Source organism: Nothoprocta perdicaria, unplaced genomic scaffold (genome assembly GCF_003342845.1).
Source record: "Nothoprocta perdicaria isolate Ctin4 unplaced genomic scaffold, notPer1 scaffold_581, whole genome shotgun sequence".
Lineage (NCBI taxonomy): Eukaryota > Metazoa > Chordata > Aves > Tinamiformes > Tinamidae > Nothoprocta > Nothoprocta perdicaria.
Genome location: NW_020455845.1, coordinates 8,834 through 23,110, shown reverse-complemented (window position 1 = coordinate 23,110; position 14,277 = coordinate 8,834). Strand labels below are relative to the sequence as shown.

At 61.5% G+C, this 14,277-nt stretch overlaps 1 protein-coding gene across 1 annotated transcript in view; it reads right to left on the bottom strand.

Annotated features, from left to right (window-relative positions):
• EPPK1 (epiplakin 1) overlaps window positions 1–14,277 on the bottom strand; it is a 33,627-nt gene that overhangs the window by 10,714 nt on the left and 8,636 nt on the right. Inside the window, exon 2 of the mRNA XM_026048917.1 lies at window positions 12,788–14,276. Within this exon, the coding sequence (XP_025904702.1) occupies window positions 12,788–14,276 (1,489 nt within the window). The remainder of the gene's footprint in view (window positions 1–12,787; window position 14,277) is intronic.

Genomic DNA, 14,277 nt, shown 5'->3' with positions numbered 1-14,277 from the left:
GGAGCTGCTCCCCAGCAGGTCACCCCTGATCTGTGCTGGTGCCACAGGTTATTCCTGCCCAGGGCAGGACCCTGCACTTGTCCTTGTTGAACCTCATGAGGTTGCTCTGCCCAACTCTCCAGCCTGTCCAGGTCCCTCTGGACGGCAGCCCAGCCCGCTGCGCTATCAGCTACGCCTTACAGGTTGGCATCATCAGCAGACGTGCTGAGAGGGCACTCCGTCCCTTCATGTAGGTCATTGATGAGGAAAGAGAGCACGACTGGATCAAGGAYTGGCCCTTGGGGCACACCACCAGCTACAGGCCTTCAACCGGACTCAGTGTCACTGATACCACCCTCTGAGCTCTGCCATCCAGCCGGTGCTCAGTGCACCTCACCATCCAAAAGCATCACCGAGAAGCACCAGCACCGGTGGCACAGGTGACCTGGATCCTCCTGAGCCCTCCAAGGAGCTGCCTGGTCTCCCAGGGACCGACCCTGCCTTGAAGCTCTGACCTGCTGCGTGTTCCCTGGTGACACAACCTGGCACTGCTTGTCTCCCTGTCCCCTCAGCCCTTGGGCTGCTTGGGCTGGTGGCCCTTCAGCAGGYTGAGGTCTTGCCCTGGAGCTGCAAYGAGCTTCACAATCCCGCTCTGCATGGGCAGGAGATGGGGCCATGGGGACAGTGTCCATGGCAGACYGAAGCTGCTGAGATCCACATGCCGCAGTGGATCAGAGCCGCAGAGAGCTTCCCAAGGCCGTGTCTCTGCTGTGGATGAGTGYGCCTGGTCTCCTTCCATCCTGCTGCATTCTGCTGTCCTCCAAAGCAGCGGGTTGCTGCCTCCTGGTGTCATCCCTGGCCCACACCAACACCGGAACCGCGTGTGGGGATTTTCTGGAAGAAAGGTGGTTGTCCCAGGCCAAAAGGCACCGCAGGGACTATTCTGACCGGCCTGAGGACAAGGGTGGGCTCAACGTGAGGTTTTGTCCCACTGGGTGCACAAGCTGCCACCGGTCTGGGCTGTTTTCCCTGGATATGCAGGAGAGATGCTCCAGAAATAGGATGGTRGGGAGGGATCTGCCTCTGGTTGGACCGTCTGGGCTTCCCGCGCTGGAATCGCCTCTGGTCTCTTCTCCAAGGGCCACCACGGCCCACGGATCTGTTAGTCCACCCCCGCAAGCCYAGCTTTGGCGCTGGCCTGCCCGCATCCTGCAGCACCTGTGACTCAATCCCACCGTGTGGGGAACGTGTTTCCCCAGGGTCAAGACCCAGCGCCGGTGCTGGGGGAACAGCGGGGATAAACCATTGCTGGTGGAGCTGAAACGACAGATAAGCAGATATCTCTAGAAACTGCGGGGTGGCACCAGGCTGGGAGCGGGTATCTTGGGACCTCGCTGCGAGCAGCTGCTTGCGGTTGGTCTCTTCTAGTGCTTTGTAATTAGTGTGGTTGGTTTTGGTCGGTGCAATGGGTGCCCTTGGCCATGAAGATGCAGCACTGTTGGCCAATATGCCCATTTTCTTGTCCAAAACGCTGTAAGGGAACCGGCGGTGGCCAAGCAGAGTCGCATCAAAGGTCTCTGAAGGCCCCTTCTTGCTTCCTTCTTCAGCTCTAAGTGGACACCAGGGGAAGGGTGAAGAATGGGGAAATGTCCATACTATGTCCCCTGCTCCTAGGTCAACATCCAGCTCTTTTCGGCTCAGTGGATGTCCTGGGCTGGGCACTTTTTGCACCCATTTGCACCCATTTTTGCACCCATTGAGGGGTCTCTCCCGTGCAGTCACCCAGTCTCTTGGGGAACTCTTTGACCTTCCACAGCATCCCTTGGCCATGAGCCCACGGTCTTGTCAGAAGAGACAAACGAGAAGCTCTTCCTTGGGAACACCCACCTTGCACAAAGCCGCAGTGACTGACGTTAATGATATGCTTAACTCGTTAATAAACAAGGTCACAGCTTAGCTCTGCGGCTGTTGACCTAACTGGTCCGGGCGTCTGAGTCACCGCTTTGATCCATTTCAACGTGGGGTTGGTGCGTGTGGATGGGTCGGGTGGGGGAGAGGCCCGTCCATCCATCCCATGACCACAGCCCTGTCCATCCCATGACCACAACCCCATCCATCCTGCGGCCTCAACCCTGCCTGTCCTGTGGCCTCAGGGCCCGTCCATCCTGTAGCTGCAGCCAGTCTGTCCTGTGGCCTCAGGGCCATCTGTCCCGCAGCCTCAGCCCTGTCCATCCCGCAGCCTCAGCCCTGCCTGTCCTGTGGCCTCAGGGCCCGTCCCTTGTGTAGCTGCAGCCAGTCTGTCCTGTGGCCTCAGCCCCGTCCATCCCGCATCCTCAGCCCTCTCCATCCCGTATCCTCAGCCCCGTCCATCCCGCAGCCTCAGCCCCGTCCATCCCACATCCTCAGCCCCATCCATCCCGTATCCTCAGCCCCATCCATCCGGCAGCCTCAGCCCCGTCCATCCCATAGCCTCCCACCAATCCCGCATCCTCAGCCCCGTCCATCCCACAACCCTGTCCCCAGAGGATTTTTCTCCACCCTCCTCTGCTGCAGCAGAGCCAGGCTCCGGTGCCACCTCTGCCACGGGCTCGGGTGGCGCTGGTCGGGGTGACGCAAAGCGCCGCGCTACCCCCGGAGCGGGCGGCACTGCTGTAGGACGAGGCCCGCCGTGCCAACACCCTGCGCACGGGGACATTGCACAACCGGCATCTGTCACCGGCTGCTCTCTTATCATGCCAGCCGGGCGGGTGGGCGCTTGAGGAGCGGGGGCTGCCCCTGTCACTCCTGCTCATTCCCCTGAGGATGGAGCCGGTCGTGCCGCCCCCGTCCCCCCTGGTCTCGGTGCTCTGTGGTGTCCCCGCCGCTCTGTTTGTCCATCCTGCTCATTCCCCTGAGGATGGAGCCGGTCGTGCCGCCCCCGTCCCCCCTGGTCTCGGTGCTCTGCGGTGTCCCCGCCGCTCTGTCTGTCACTCCTGCTCATTCCCCTGAGGATGGAGCCGGTCGTGCCGCCCCCGTCCCCCCTGGTCTCGGTGCTCTCTCGTGTCCCCACCGCTCTGTCTGTCACTCCCGCTCAATTCCCCTGATGATGGAGCCGGTCGTGCCACCCGTTTCCCCCCTGGTCTCGGTGCTCTCTCGTGTCCCCGCCGCTCTGTCCTACCTGCACTGGCGGCTCCTGGCTGCTGCTGCCGCCGCCGCCTCGCACACAGGTTGGGCGGCCAGGGCAGCTGCTCCATTTAAATCCTTCCCTTCCCCGCCCTGGGGCCAACTCCAGGGCCCTGCCCTGTGCCCGGCTGCCTCCAATGGGGCCCGTCCTGCGCTGCTGCCAGGGCCACCCCTCGCCTCATCCCCATCCCCTCGTCCCCAACCTCTCATCCCCATCCCCTGTCCCCATCCCCATCCCCTCACCTCCTCCCCATCTCCTCATCTTCATCCCCATCCCCTCATCCCCATCCCCTCATCCCCCATCCCCTTGCCTCATCCCCATCCCCTCGTGCCCAACCTCTCATCCCCATCCACTTGTCCCCATCCCCTCGCCTCCTCCCCATCTCCTCATCTTCATCCCCATCCCCTCATCCCCCATCCCCTCATCCCCCATCCCCTTGCCTCATCCCCATCCCCTCATCCTCATCTCTTCATCCCCAACCTCTCATCTCCATCCCCTCACCTTGTCCCCATCTCCTCGCCTCATCCCCATCCCCTCATCCCCAAACTCTCATTCCCCAAACCCCTCGTCTTCATCCCCATCCTCTCATCCCCATCCTCTCACCTTATCGCCATTCCCTCGCTTCCTCCCCATCCCCTCCTCCCCATCCCCTCATCTTCATCCCCATCCCCCATCCCCATCCCCTCACCCCCAACTCCTCGCCTTGTCCCCATCCCCTCACCTCATCCCTCACCTTGCCCCAATCCCCTCGCCTTGTCCCAATCCACTTGTCCCCATCCCCTCGTCCCCATCCTCTTCCTTTGTCCCCATCYCCTCACCTTGTCCTCACCCCCTCATCCCTGTCCTCAACCCCTTGTCCTCATCCGCTTGCCACATTCCCAACCCCTCACCTCATCCCGACCCCCTCACCTCATGCCATCCCCTTGCCTTGTCTCCATCCACTCATCCCCATCCCCTCATSCTCAACCTCTCATCCCTCACCTCATCCCCATCCCCTCGCCCCGTCCTCATCCCCTCGTCTCTATCCTCTCATCCCCATCCCCTCTCCCCATCGCCTCCCCTCACCTCATCCTCATCCTTTTACCTCCTGCCTTGCAGGACCCTGCCGTGTCTTGTGTGGGGCAGCCCCACTCCAGCTGTCTGCATTTGGGACCTCTCCAGCAGAGCCAAGAGGGAATGTCCTTGCTTGAGCAGGGGTCAGACTAGATGATCTCCAAAGGTGCCTTTCCTGTTGTCCCTGAGGGTCACGCACATGTTCTTTGCCGCAGGTCTCCTCTGCTGCTCTCCCCATCCTGGGCACAAACCTGCCCCGTGCTGCTGCTCAAGTGCAGGGGAAGAGCCTGGTGCTCTGCAGGGCAGCCCCTGCAYGGTGCGGGGCTCTCCCTGCTGCGCTGCACCCCTCATCACTGGACATCCCATGGAGCTGGGCTGGTGAAGGTGCCTTTGTGCTGGCCGAGCCTCGCGGCAGGGGCAGGAGCCGTGGCTGCCCTCAAAGGGCTGCTCTCTGTGCAGGACTCCTGCGCGTGGGTAGGACGGACCAGGTCCCGCGAGGCCAGCGCCGGGGCGGGCAGAGCTCTGCTTTGGCACGGGTTTGGCTTTGGATGGATCGTTTTGGTGCGCAAGGACTCGCGCATGCACTCGAGGTGCCTGTGTGCACGTGGGACACGGTGTGCSCCCACGCGAGCTGCACGCGGCGCGTGCGACTGCGTGCGCTTGCATCACCCTGTGCACGTGTCTGCATGACCCCGTGCATGTGTCTGCATGACCCCATGCACGTGCATGCAAGGCGCTGCATGCRCCCGTGCGCAGCCCGTGGTGCAGCCGCGCGCCCTGGGAGCGCCTGCGTGGGCGCGAGCGACTCGGTGTCCCCCGGCTCCGTGYGTGTCCCGCTTCGGGTGCACATTCCTGCCGGCGTGGGCGCCCGCCAGACCGGCCGATCGGCGCGCGGCGGCGCTGACTCACTCTGCTGCCTCCGCGCCGCGCCGGGAGGCTCCCCGGCTGCCTCTGCTCGCAGGGCAGCAGTGCGCACGGGCGCCTTCCCGCTGCCTCCTCTCCCTCCTGCAGCTCTTCCCCGCACTGATTCCAGCCCGCGCTCTGGATGCTCACGCTGCTCATGTGGCCGAGGGTCCCGTGCTTGGCGCACCAAGGGCCTGGTCATGCAGCACGGTCACTTGCACGGCGGCTCTGAGCTGCTCCTGCTGCTCGGGCACCACRGCCCCGTGGCCACGGCCGGGCAGGGCTGTGCTCCGAGCTATCCTGCCACCCTGGAGTGCTATCCCGGAGCCGGGCACTATCCGGAGCTGGCTTGGCTGGCACAGACACCTCTGCAGCAGCGGTAGCTGCTGGTCTCCCCTGGAGGTGCATGAGCTGCACCTGACAAATGCATTACCTGCACCTGGCAAATGCATGAGCTGCACCTGACAAATGCATTACCTGCACCTGACAAACACATGACCTGCACCTGACAAATGCATGAGCTGCACTTGTTGAAGCAGTGGCTGTGACGTCCCCGCCGCGGCGATGCCTCCACTGAGCTGCAGTCTGCGCTGTGGTCACGGTCTTGAAGACGGCAGCAGGACTGTCCGAGTACGACTGCCCCGAGCGCCCGCACCTCTGTGTGTGGCCACCAAGCTCCCCTGCGGGCAAGGACCAGCTAGGGGCAGCCGGTGGCCACCGTGACGCACAGATCTCTGCGGGGAATCAGCCCCGAGCGTCACCTTCTCCTGCRGTCTCCAAACCTCCCCTAAGCCATGGTGCGTCCTGTGGAGATGCTGGTGTCTCACCCCAAACGTGCTCCTTGCTTCTGACCTCCGAGGCTCTTCCGGAGAGGCAAAAAAGCTTTTTCTTTTTCATTCTGGAGCAACTTTCTTCTTTCCAGCCTGTTTCTAGGGCACTGCCAAAGGCTTTTGGAGGAGACGTGCCCTGGGCCCTGCTGCACCCCGCACCGYGCGGCTGCTCCGAGGCCACTCGTTGGGCCAGTGAGGCTCTGGGCACCACACCTGGATCTCCCGGATGCCGAGGGAGCTCATCCTGCAGCCTCGGAGACAGAGGAACCCGGCCGGTTAATGGGATGCTTGTCCTCAGTGCATTGAAGACCTCTCAAAGGGGGACCCTTCCCCAGCTCCCACCAGCCCTGCCGMCCCAGTCCACGGGGAGCTGGGAGGGGGTCGTGCTCCTTCCTCCTGCTTCCAGGAAAGTTTCCCGCATGAACAAGGTCCGCCGCACGCGGTGACCTTGGAAATGCTGCCCCGTCCCTGACGGTGCTAGCGGTGCTGCAGGTTGTCTGCRACGCAGGGCACTTGCCGAGCCGCGAGGGACCCTGCAGCACGGGCTGCTTCCCGGCGCAGGCTGACGTGCTGGCGCTGCTCCTTTGCAATCTGCATGTGATTTGCATGGGAGGTTTCGGGTTCGGGCGGCGCTCTCCCTGTTGGTTGAGCAGCCGAAAGGCAGCGCCGTCACGTTCGCAACGCGCTCGGCTCCGGGAGCCAGGTGTTTGTGCCGGTGCAAATGAAGCTTGGCTTGTTTCCTTGGAGAGTTTGTCTCCAGCGGGAACGCTGGCTTCTCGCCGTGCTTCCAGCCTGGGGGGTGATTGCACCGCTGGAGCCTCCCCGACGCTCGAGGAGCAGCAGGGACCTTCCTCGGCCCCCAGCGCTTGTCCCTCGCGCTGAGAAGCCCCTCATCTGGGCAGCATTAGGGGCCGCTCCTCGCTGCCAGGGGGGTTGGGGGCTGCTGGCAGGTGCCACCCCCGTCCCCTCTGTCCTCAGCTGCTGCCCCCTTGGCTGCTGCTCGGGACGGGGCTCTGGGGTGGGCTGAGCGGCTCTGGCCCCGTGGGAGCAGCACTGCCAAGACCGTGTTTCCCTGTGCAGGGGTCTGCAGGTGTCCACGGGCTGCAGGACAGAATCCCAGAATCCCAGGATGGTCGAGGTCGGCAGGGATCCCCAGGGATCCCCCMGKGCAGCCCCGGCTCCAGCAGGGACACCCGGAGCACCCGGGCACATCCCGGCGCGTTGGGAGCTCTCCAGAGCAGGAGCCTCCRCAGCCTCCCCGGGCAGCCTCACCCAGGGCTCGGCCACCCTCACRCTCACCTTCTTCTTCCTCACRGGCACACGGAGCTGCCRGGGTTCAACTTGKCCCCATGGCCCCTTGTCCCGGCACCGGCCACCACCRGGAAGAGCTTGGCCCCTTCCTSCCTCCATCCTCCCCTYGGGTGCTTGGACACAGTGGATCCCCTCTCGGCCTCCTCTTCTCCAGCCTCAACAGGCCCCKCTCGCTCGGGCTCTCCTCACACGAGAGCTGCTCCAGGCCCTTCATCTCCTCTGYYGCTCTGCGCTGGCCCCTCTCCAGCAGCTGCACGTGCTCCTTGCACTGAGCAGTGTGGATGGTTGAGGTTAGTGCAGCAATTGCGCGCACGTGCACGGGGCGGCGGGAGAGCAGAGCCGAGCGCGGGGACGGCGGTATCGGGCCGCCCGACATCCCCGCTCGGTTCCGGAGGCTTCCTTGGTGGAGCAAAGGACTGAGTCCATGTCTCAGCTCTGCGGAGGCCAAAGATGGAGCACTGGGGGCAACTCTGGGCTCCCCAGGACAAGGGGGACGTGGAGCTGCTGGAGACTGTTTAGTGAAGAGCAACCAAGGTGATGAAGGGGCTGGAGCAGCTCTCGTGTGAGGAGAGCCCGAGCGAGCAGGGCCTGTGCAGCCTGGAGGAGAGGAGGCCGAGAGGGGACCTGGTCACTGTGTCCAAGCACCCGAGGGGAGGATGGAGGCAGGAAGGGGCCAAGCTCTTCCCGGTGGTGGCCGGTGCCGGGACAAGGGGCCATGGGGACAAGTTGAACCCTGGCAGCTCCGTGTGCCCGTGAGGAAGAAGAAGGTGAGTGTGAGGGTGGCCGAGCCCTGGGTGAGGCTGCCCAGGGAGGCTGCGGAGGCTCCTGCTCTGGAGAGCTCCCAACGCGCCGGGATGCACCCGGGTGCTCCGGGTGTCCCTGCTGGAGCAGGGGCTGCCCTGGGGGATCCCTGGGGTCCCTTCCCACCTCAGCCATCCTGGGATTTGGGGATTCTGAGAGCCCGTGTCCTCCATGCAGGCCTGGAGCACAGCGGTGCGGGGAGCAGAGCGAGCGGCCCCCGTGCCGGGCTGAGCTCCGTGGTGTGTTTCGCAGCAGAGGGACACGAGTGTCCCCTGAGAAACTGCAGCCGAGTCAGCGCCCGCGGGACCAGCCCGGGCAGGCGGCAGYGCTCACAGGGAGCAGAGAAAAGTCCCCTTTCCTCCTGGTGTGGAGGACGGCGGTTGTGTAACCCCGAGCGCAGGGATGTGGAGCTCCTGCACCTCCGATTCCAAGACATCCAGATTCCATCACCATCCATGGGGAAGGGCCAGGCCTGGCTGTGGCTGCAGTGCCGTGGGGCAGCGGGTGACACGGCGCCTCACGACTCCGCACGGCTGGATCCTGGGACCAGACACCCATCATTCCTGTTTGGAAGAGGAAACCCAGCTCCCGTGCAGGGCAAAACAGTCCAAAGGGAGAGAGAAGGAGCCCGGCAAGWCCGGGGCAGCGTTTGGAGCCGGGGGGCTGCGGCTGCATGGAGCTGCAGCAGAGATGGCCCTGGGTGCCGAAACGGCCTTAGGCTCGGCCTTGGGGCAGCCTGGACTCGGGGTGCCCCCTGCCCGCTCCCCTGGGATGCCTGCGGACTCCCTCGCACCCGGGTCCTGCCCGGCGAGGATGGTGCAGGCGGGGTGTGCGCGATGCTCCTCGCTGCCGTTTTCCTCAGCAATTACCCACTAATTGCTGCCCAGACGGGTCTGCGGGTGGTTGCTCCTTCCCGGTGCCGTGCCGGTTCCAGCCCCTGGACCATATCCCACGGCAGGGACAGTGCTGGGCTGCGCCACACCGCTGTGTCCTGCGACTGGGGCTGCTGATCCCAGGCTGCCCGTTGCTCTCTGCTCACTCCCTGATCCTCCCGCGTGGCCAGTTTCACCTTGGCTATTGAGCGACCTGCAGTTTGCACCCCTGAGCAACAGCAGCTCAAAGCTGGACGGCTCCCCACACACATCCCTTGTCACCTACGCCCGATATCCCTTTTCCTCCCGCATACAACACGCGCACAGGTCTCCCTGCAGCTCCGCTGCTGGCACCTGTCCCCACCAGCGGGAATATTTCAATGCCGTCTGATCGCTGCTCGCATTGGCACYCAGGCCGTGTCAGCGAGCGCTGGACAGTCCCGCTCCCAGCACGGCCCCGGGGCTCTGGRCTGGCTCCCGCACCCAGCGGTCACTTTTCTCACGCTCGCTTCTCCTGGGCCCTTTGCAGGTTGTTCCTCCAAGGCAGCCCAGCAGGAATGGCCGCAGTTGGGCCACGTGCAGCCCTGGTTCAACCACAGCCTGGTCCTCCTGGGAACAGCGGCACCCCGCGGCTCCTCATCCTCCTCTTCCTCGCGTGTCCTGCTCCTGCTGCCCACGCTGTAACTTTGGCCCTGGCTTCTGAGCTCCCTCTCAGCGCAGCTGATGTCCAACCGGTGGACCTTGCCCAAGAAGTTTACAACATACCATTATTTTATTTGAAAGGAGGCATTCTAGTTCCTCAGTCTTATATTTTTCCTTATATTTATCTTGGTCCTCTTTCCTCTTTTCTTTTTTTTTTTTTTCTGTCTTGTCTTTAAAAAAGATTCTGTTTGTTTGAACTGCTCTCCCTTTTCCTCATTCTCCTGGTTTTCACTGTATTTGGAGCATGCTCCAAGAGACACAACTTTTGTGACAACTTTTTAGCTTCTCAGCCCCCATCTCACAACTTCATGTCTCTGCTTCCCTGTCTGACCCCTTGGAGAACGTGCCCATGGAAGCYCTGGTTTTACCTTCCCGCCTAAAGCCTGGGTTTAATGCCAGCACCTCTGTCCTCTGCTTCCCTCCATGTGGGGCCTGGGGCCATCGCTTCTCCCCAGCACTTAGGACCGTGTCCAGAACCCCCTGAGACCTGAGCTGTCCTCATGCAGGCCGGTTGTGCTGGGACCGTGGATCACCAGGGCTGACGTGTGGTAGCCCCGGCTCCCTCTGAGTCCTACACCAAGTCCTAAACCAAGTTTAGGACTCAGACTCCCTCTGAGTCCTACACCAAGGGGGTTTGCAGACAGGACCATCAACAAGACCTTCACCAGTGCCATGGGCCTGCTGGGCTTCTCAGAGCTGGGGCAGACACTTGGACCATGGGTGTTGCTGCCTCTTGGCCCTTGGAGATGCCTCTTGGTGTGCGGCTGCCCCAAAGGGAGCCCTGGTGGCCCTTGTGGCCATGGAGGCCTCTGCCCGCTGCTGCCTGGCCCAGAACCAGCCTGGTCAGGTTGATGTGGAGGCCAGGACGGACTCCAGCCAGGGGCTGGATCTGGTGCTGCTTGTCATGAGCCACTGAGGAGACCCAGGAACGTCTCACTGGGCCAGCTGCCATGGGAATGGAGAACAGACATGTGCTGAGGACCATGGACATGGGCATGTGCCAAGACCCATCAGGAAATGAGCCTGCAGTGCTAGGCTAAGCACAAGGAAGAGCTTATTCCAGAGAACAGGCTCTGGAAAGGGGTGGACCACAGCTGGAGAGTGCTCCAGCTGGCATTCGTGCGGCTTCACAGGGTTGCTGGGTCCCTATGTCTTGGGTAACAAGGCGCGAGTGGTGGAAAGACCATGAAGGCAGCAGGAGTGCAGGCATCAGGTCAGGCGAGACAGGTGGTAGAGGAGAAGAGATGTGGAGACGGGCCAAAAGGAGAGTGCAAAGGAAGCAGGGAATGGCCCCGTTGGGCATGGGTCCATCCTGCCCAGTGTCCTGTCTCCTGCAGCACACGGGAGTGGCTTTCGGGTTAAAATAAAAGGAAATGATGCAGGTGTGAGGGGAGCTTTCCCTTATCAGACACACGTCGATGGAGATGGAACAAGACCAACGTCTATAAAAGACACAGATGACCTGTTCTCCCCGAACTTGGCTAATGCATCTTCTAATCCATTCCCAAAAAAGAAGTCTGGAAGATAACTAGAATGTCCTTTGGTTTACATAGGAGACTTAGTGGTCAAGACCCTCTGGAGATGATATCACAGTGACTGCAGGAGAGACTGGGCAGAAGCTGGACTAACCCCAGCGCAGAGTGTGGGGAGCACCGACATCCTTCTCATGGGCCCCCCTCTTCGGCACCCTGGGGAAGTGGCTGCTTTTCCATGACCCCCCATCATCCAAAGACAGCTGGAGGCAGCACCAAAGCGGTTATACTGGGCCAGAGCCTGGTCCCTGCCAGGTCTGCACGGACCGGCAGCCAGTTTCACCCATATCAGAGTTGGGTTAAGTGTCYAACACAGGGCAAGCCTGTTCTGCTRCTCCGCATTCAAMAGCCCTTGTCAGGTTTCTCTCCCATTAATCTGCCCAACCATTTATTTGAGCCCATTCAAATTCCTGGAGTTTTTGGTAAAGATTTTGCCGGGTAAGCGACGTTTGTTTTCAGCTATTAGCAACAACTGTGGTAACAAATCCATTTTCTTTTCCCAGAACATAGCTGGATTAGTTAAGACAAAAGGTCAAAATTCATATATGTATATTAATATACAGTTTAAGCCAATATTAATATACGCAGGGATTGTAAATTGCATTTATAAAAGAGCAGCAGGATTATTTACCCCTGAGTATGAKCTGTAGTGGAGTGATTCTGAAGCTGTTTCCTCTACAGGAATGTGGTATCTGATGGGAGAGGGAAAGTTAGCTCGGGTTGTGGAATGGCAAGAATTGCTGAGGAATGCACCAAAACTCTCAGCTGGAGAAAACTGCTGCTTTTTWAACTTATTGCTAGGTCGGTATTGGGCAAGTTTTGAAGAGACACAGCCTCGGACAACGTGCGTGAAGGTCTCCCAGCCCTTGCATGTCTTCCACAGGATAGGTTTTTGTGGAGGTGCCAGAGATCTGGAAAAATTAAGGGAAGAGAAATGCAAAATTTGAGTGCACTGAGCGCAGGAGCTCTSCAGAAATGCAAAGTTTGAGCGCACTGAGTGCAGGACCTCTCCGGGTAGCTGGAGAGGCCGGGACAGCCAAAGCAAACACAGATAGCCTGTGCCACGCGGGCAACACCTAAGCCRAGCCTGACGCAATGCTTACACTGAAACCCGACCTCGAGGTGCTGCTCAGAGYTGCGTGTCTCCAGCCCTAACCGCGTTCAGCCAACCTGCTGGGAAAGAAAAGCTCTTTCCTTAGGACAATGCAGACCAGATGGGGACGATAAATGCCACTTGCATTGTGCCTCAAATACCACGACTAGCATTGCTCAACCTAAGGCTGGGGAGGGATAAGGAGAATCTGAGGACAAAATACTTAGCAAAAAGTCCTCAGAAGACTCAAACTGCCTTTCATTCCTGAAAACGCCGGAGAAGATCAAGGGATAGGGCTCTATACCACAGAACCCAGGTGAGATAACAAACACAATGACAGCGCACAAAGTCAATGACAACAGGGAAAAGGTCGGAAAAAATCTCCAATGAGGGCTAAAATGAGCACCAAAAAGGTTTAAAGTTATTAATAGAAAGATACCAGCAGCAAAATAACCATARTATAATGGGAAAAATACTGAAAGAATGCAATTAAAAAAATTACCCAAAACCCCCAAAGGAAGAGGTATTAGGATTATTTCTCTAAAATTTTAAGGAAATAAAGCCCSGAGTCCGGGTCGGGCACGCAGCGGCGCAGCAGCTGCAGGTAGGTGAGGTTCTCGTGCGTGTTGGGGTCGAAGAAGCCCTTGGTGTCGTCCGAGGCGTCGCAGAGCACGCGGTTCATSTCCTCGTCGAAGTAGCCGCGCCGGTAGGCCACCTCCACGGGCACGCGGTGGCTGTGCACGGGGTCGATGATGCCGCCCGTGGCGATCTGCGCCTCGAGCAGGCGGACGCCGTGCTCCCTCACGATGAGCTCCTTCTGCATGGCCTCGAAGAGCGAGATGGTGCCGCCCGAGTAGGGGTCCTTGTAGCCCGTCACGGCGCGCTCCGCCGACAGCAGCTTCTCGTGCAGCTCGCCGCCCACCAGCCCCGCGCGCACGGCGGCGTCCACGGAGAGCTTCTGGTTGCGCACGGGGTCGATGAGGAAGCCCGTGGCYGCCTGCGCCTCCAGCAGCACCAGCGCCGTGCCCTGCCGCACGATGCCCTTGCGCATGGCCTCGTAGATGCTCATCTTCTCCACGCGGCCGGGCTGGCCCTTGCGCGGCGCCAGCACGCCGGCGATGCAGCCCGTGCCGGCCAGGTAGCGCCGCACGCCCTCCATCTGCGTCACCTCCTGCACCGTCTTGGAGCCCTGCACCAGCTGCGCCAGCGTGCGCGTGTCCAGGATGCCCGAGTCCAGCAGGTCCGAGGCGCTCACCTGCCGCCGCAAGCCCTCGAACTTCACCGCGCTCATCTTGCGCGCCGTCTCCTCGGCCAGYGCGGGCACGAGCCGCGCCGCCTCGTCCAGCGTCGCGCTGCCGTCGCGCAGCCTCGCCAGCAGCTCCCGCCTCTTGGCCTCGCACACGTACTGCGAGAGGAGCAGCTCCCACAGGGACACCTGCCTGCCTTGGAAGGAGCCCACGGACACGTGCACGGAGCGGGACTCGAGGGCCCGCTGCAGCTCCCGCTCCCGTTGCAGCTCTCGCTCCCGTTGCAGCTCCTGCTCCCGCTCCCGTTGTCGCTCTCTCTCCTGCTCCCGTTGTCTCTCCTCTTCCTGCAAGGAGCCCGTTGCATCGCCGTTCTGGTGCAAGGATGGCACGTCCCCATGCGGCGGCGCTTGGGTGACCGCTGCAGCGCCACGTCCTCGGCCCTCGCTCGCGCTCACCACRTCGCCGAGGACGCGGATCATCTGCGCGATGGAGAGYGTGCCCGCGTGGTAGCTGCCGAGCAGGTCCTGGCGCCGCCGCTCGGGGACGTAGCGGGACAAGAGCAGCTCCCACACGCTGACGCTCTGGCCCTCAAAGAGCCCCGCGGCCACGGTGGTGCGAGTGTCCTGCAGGGCTTTGCAGGCCTCCGTGCTGAGCCGGTGGAGCACGGAGCTCCTGTCCATGAGCTGCAGCATGAGCAGCCCCGAGTCCGGGTCGGGCACGCAGCGGCGCAGCAGCTGCAGGTAGGTGAGGTTCTCGTGCGTGTTGGGGTCGAAGAAGCCCTTGGTGTCGTC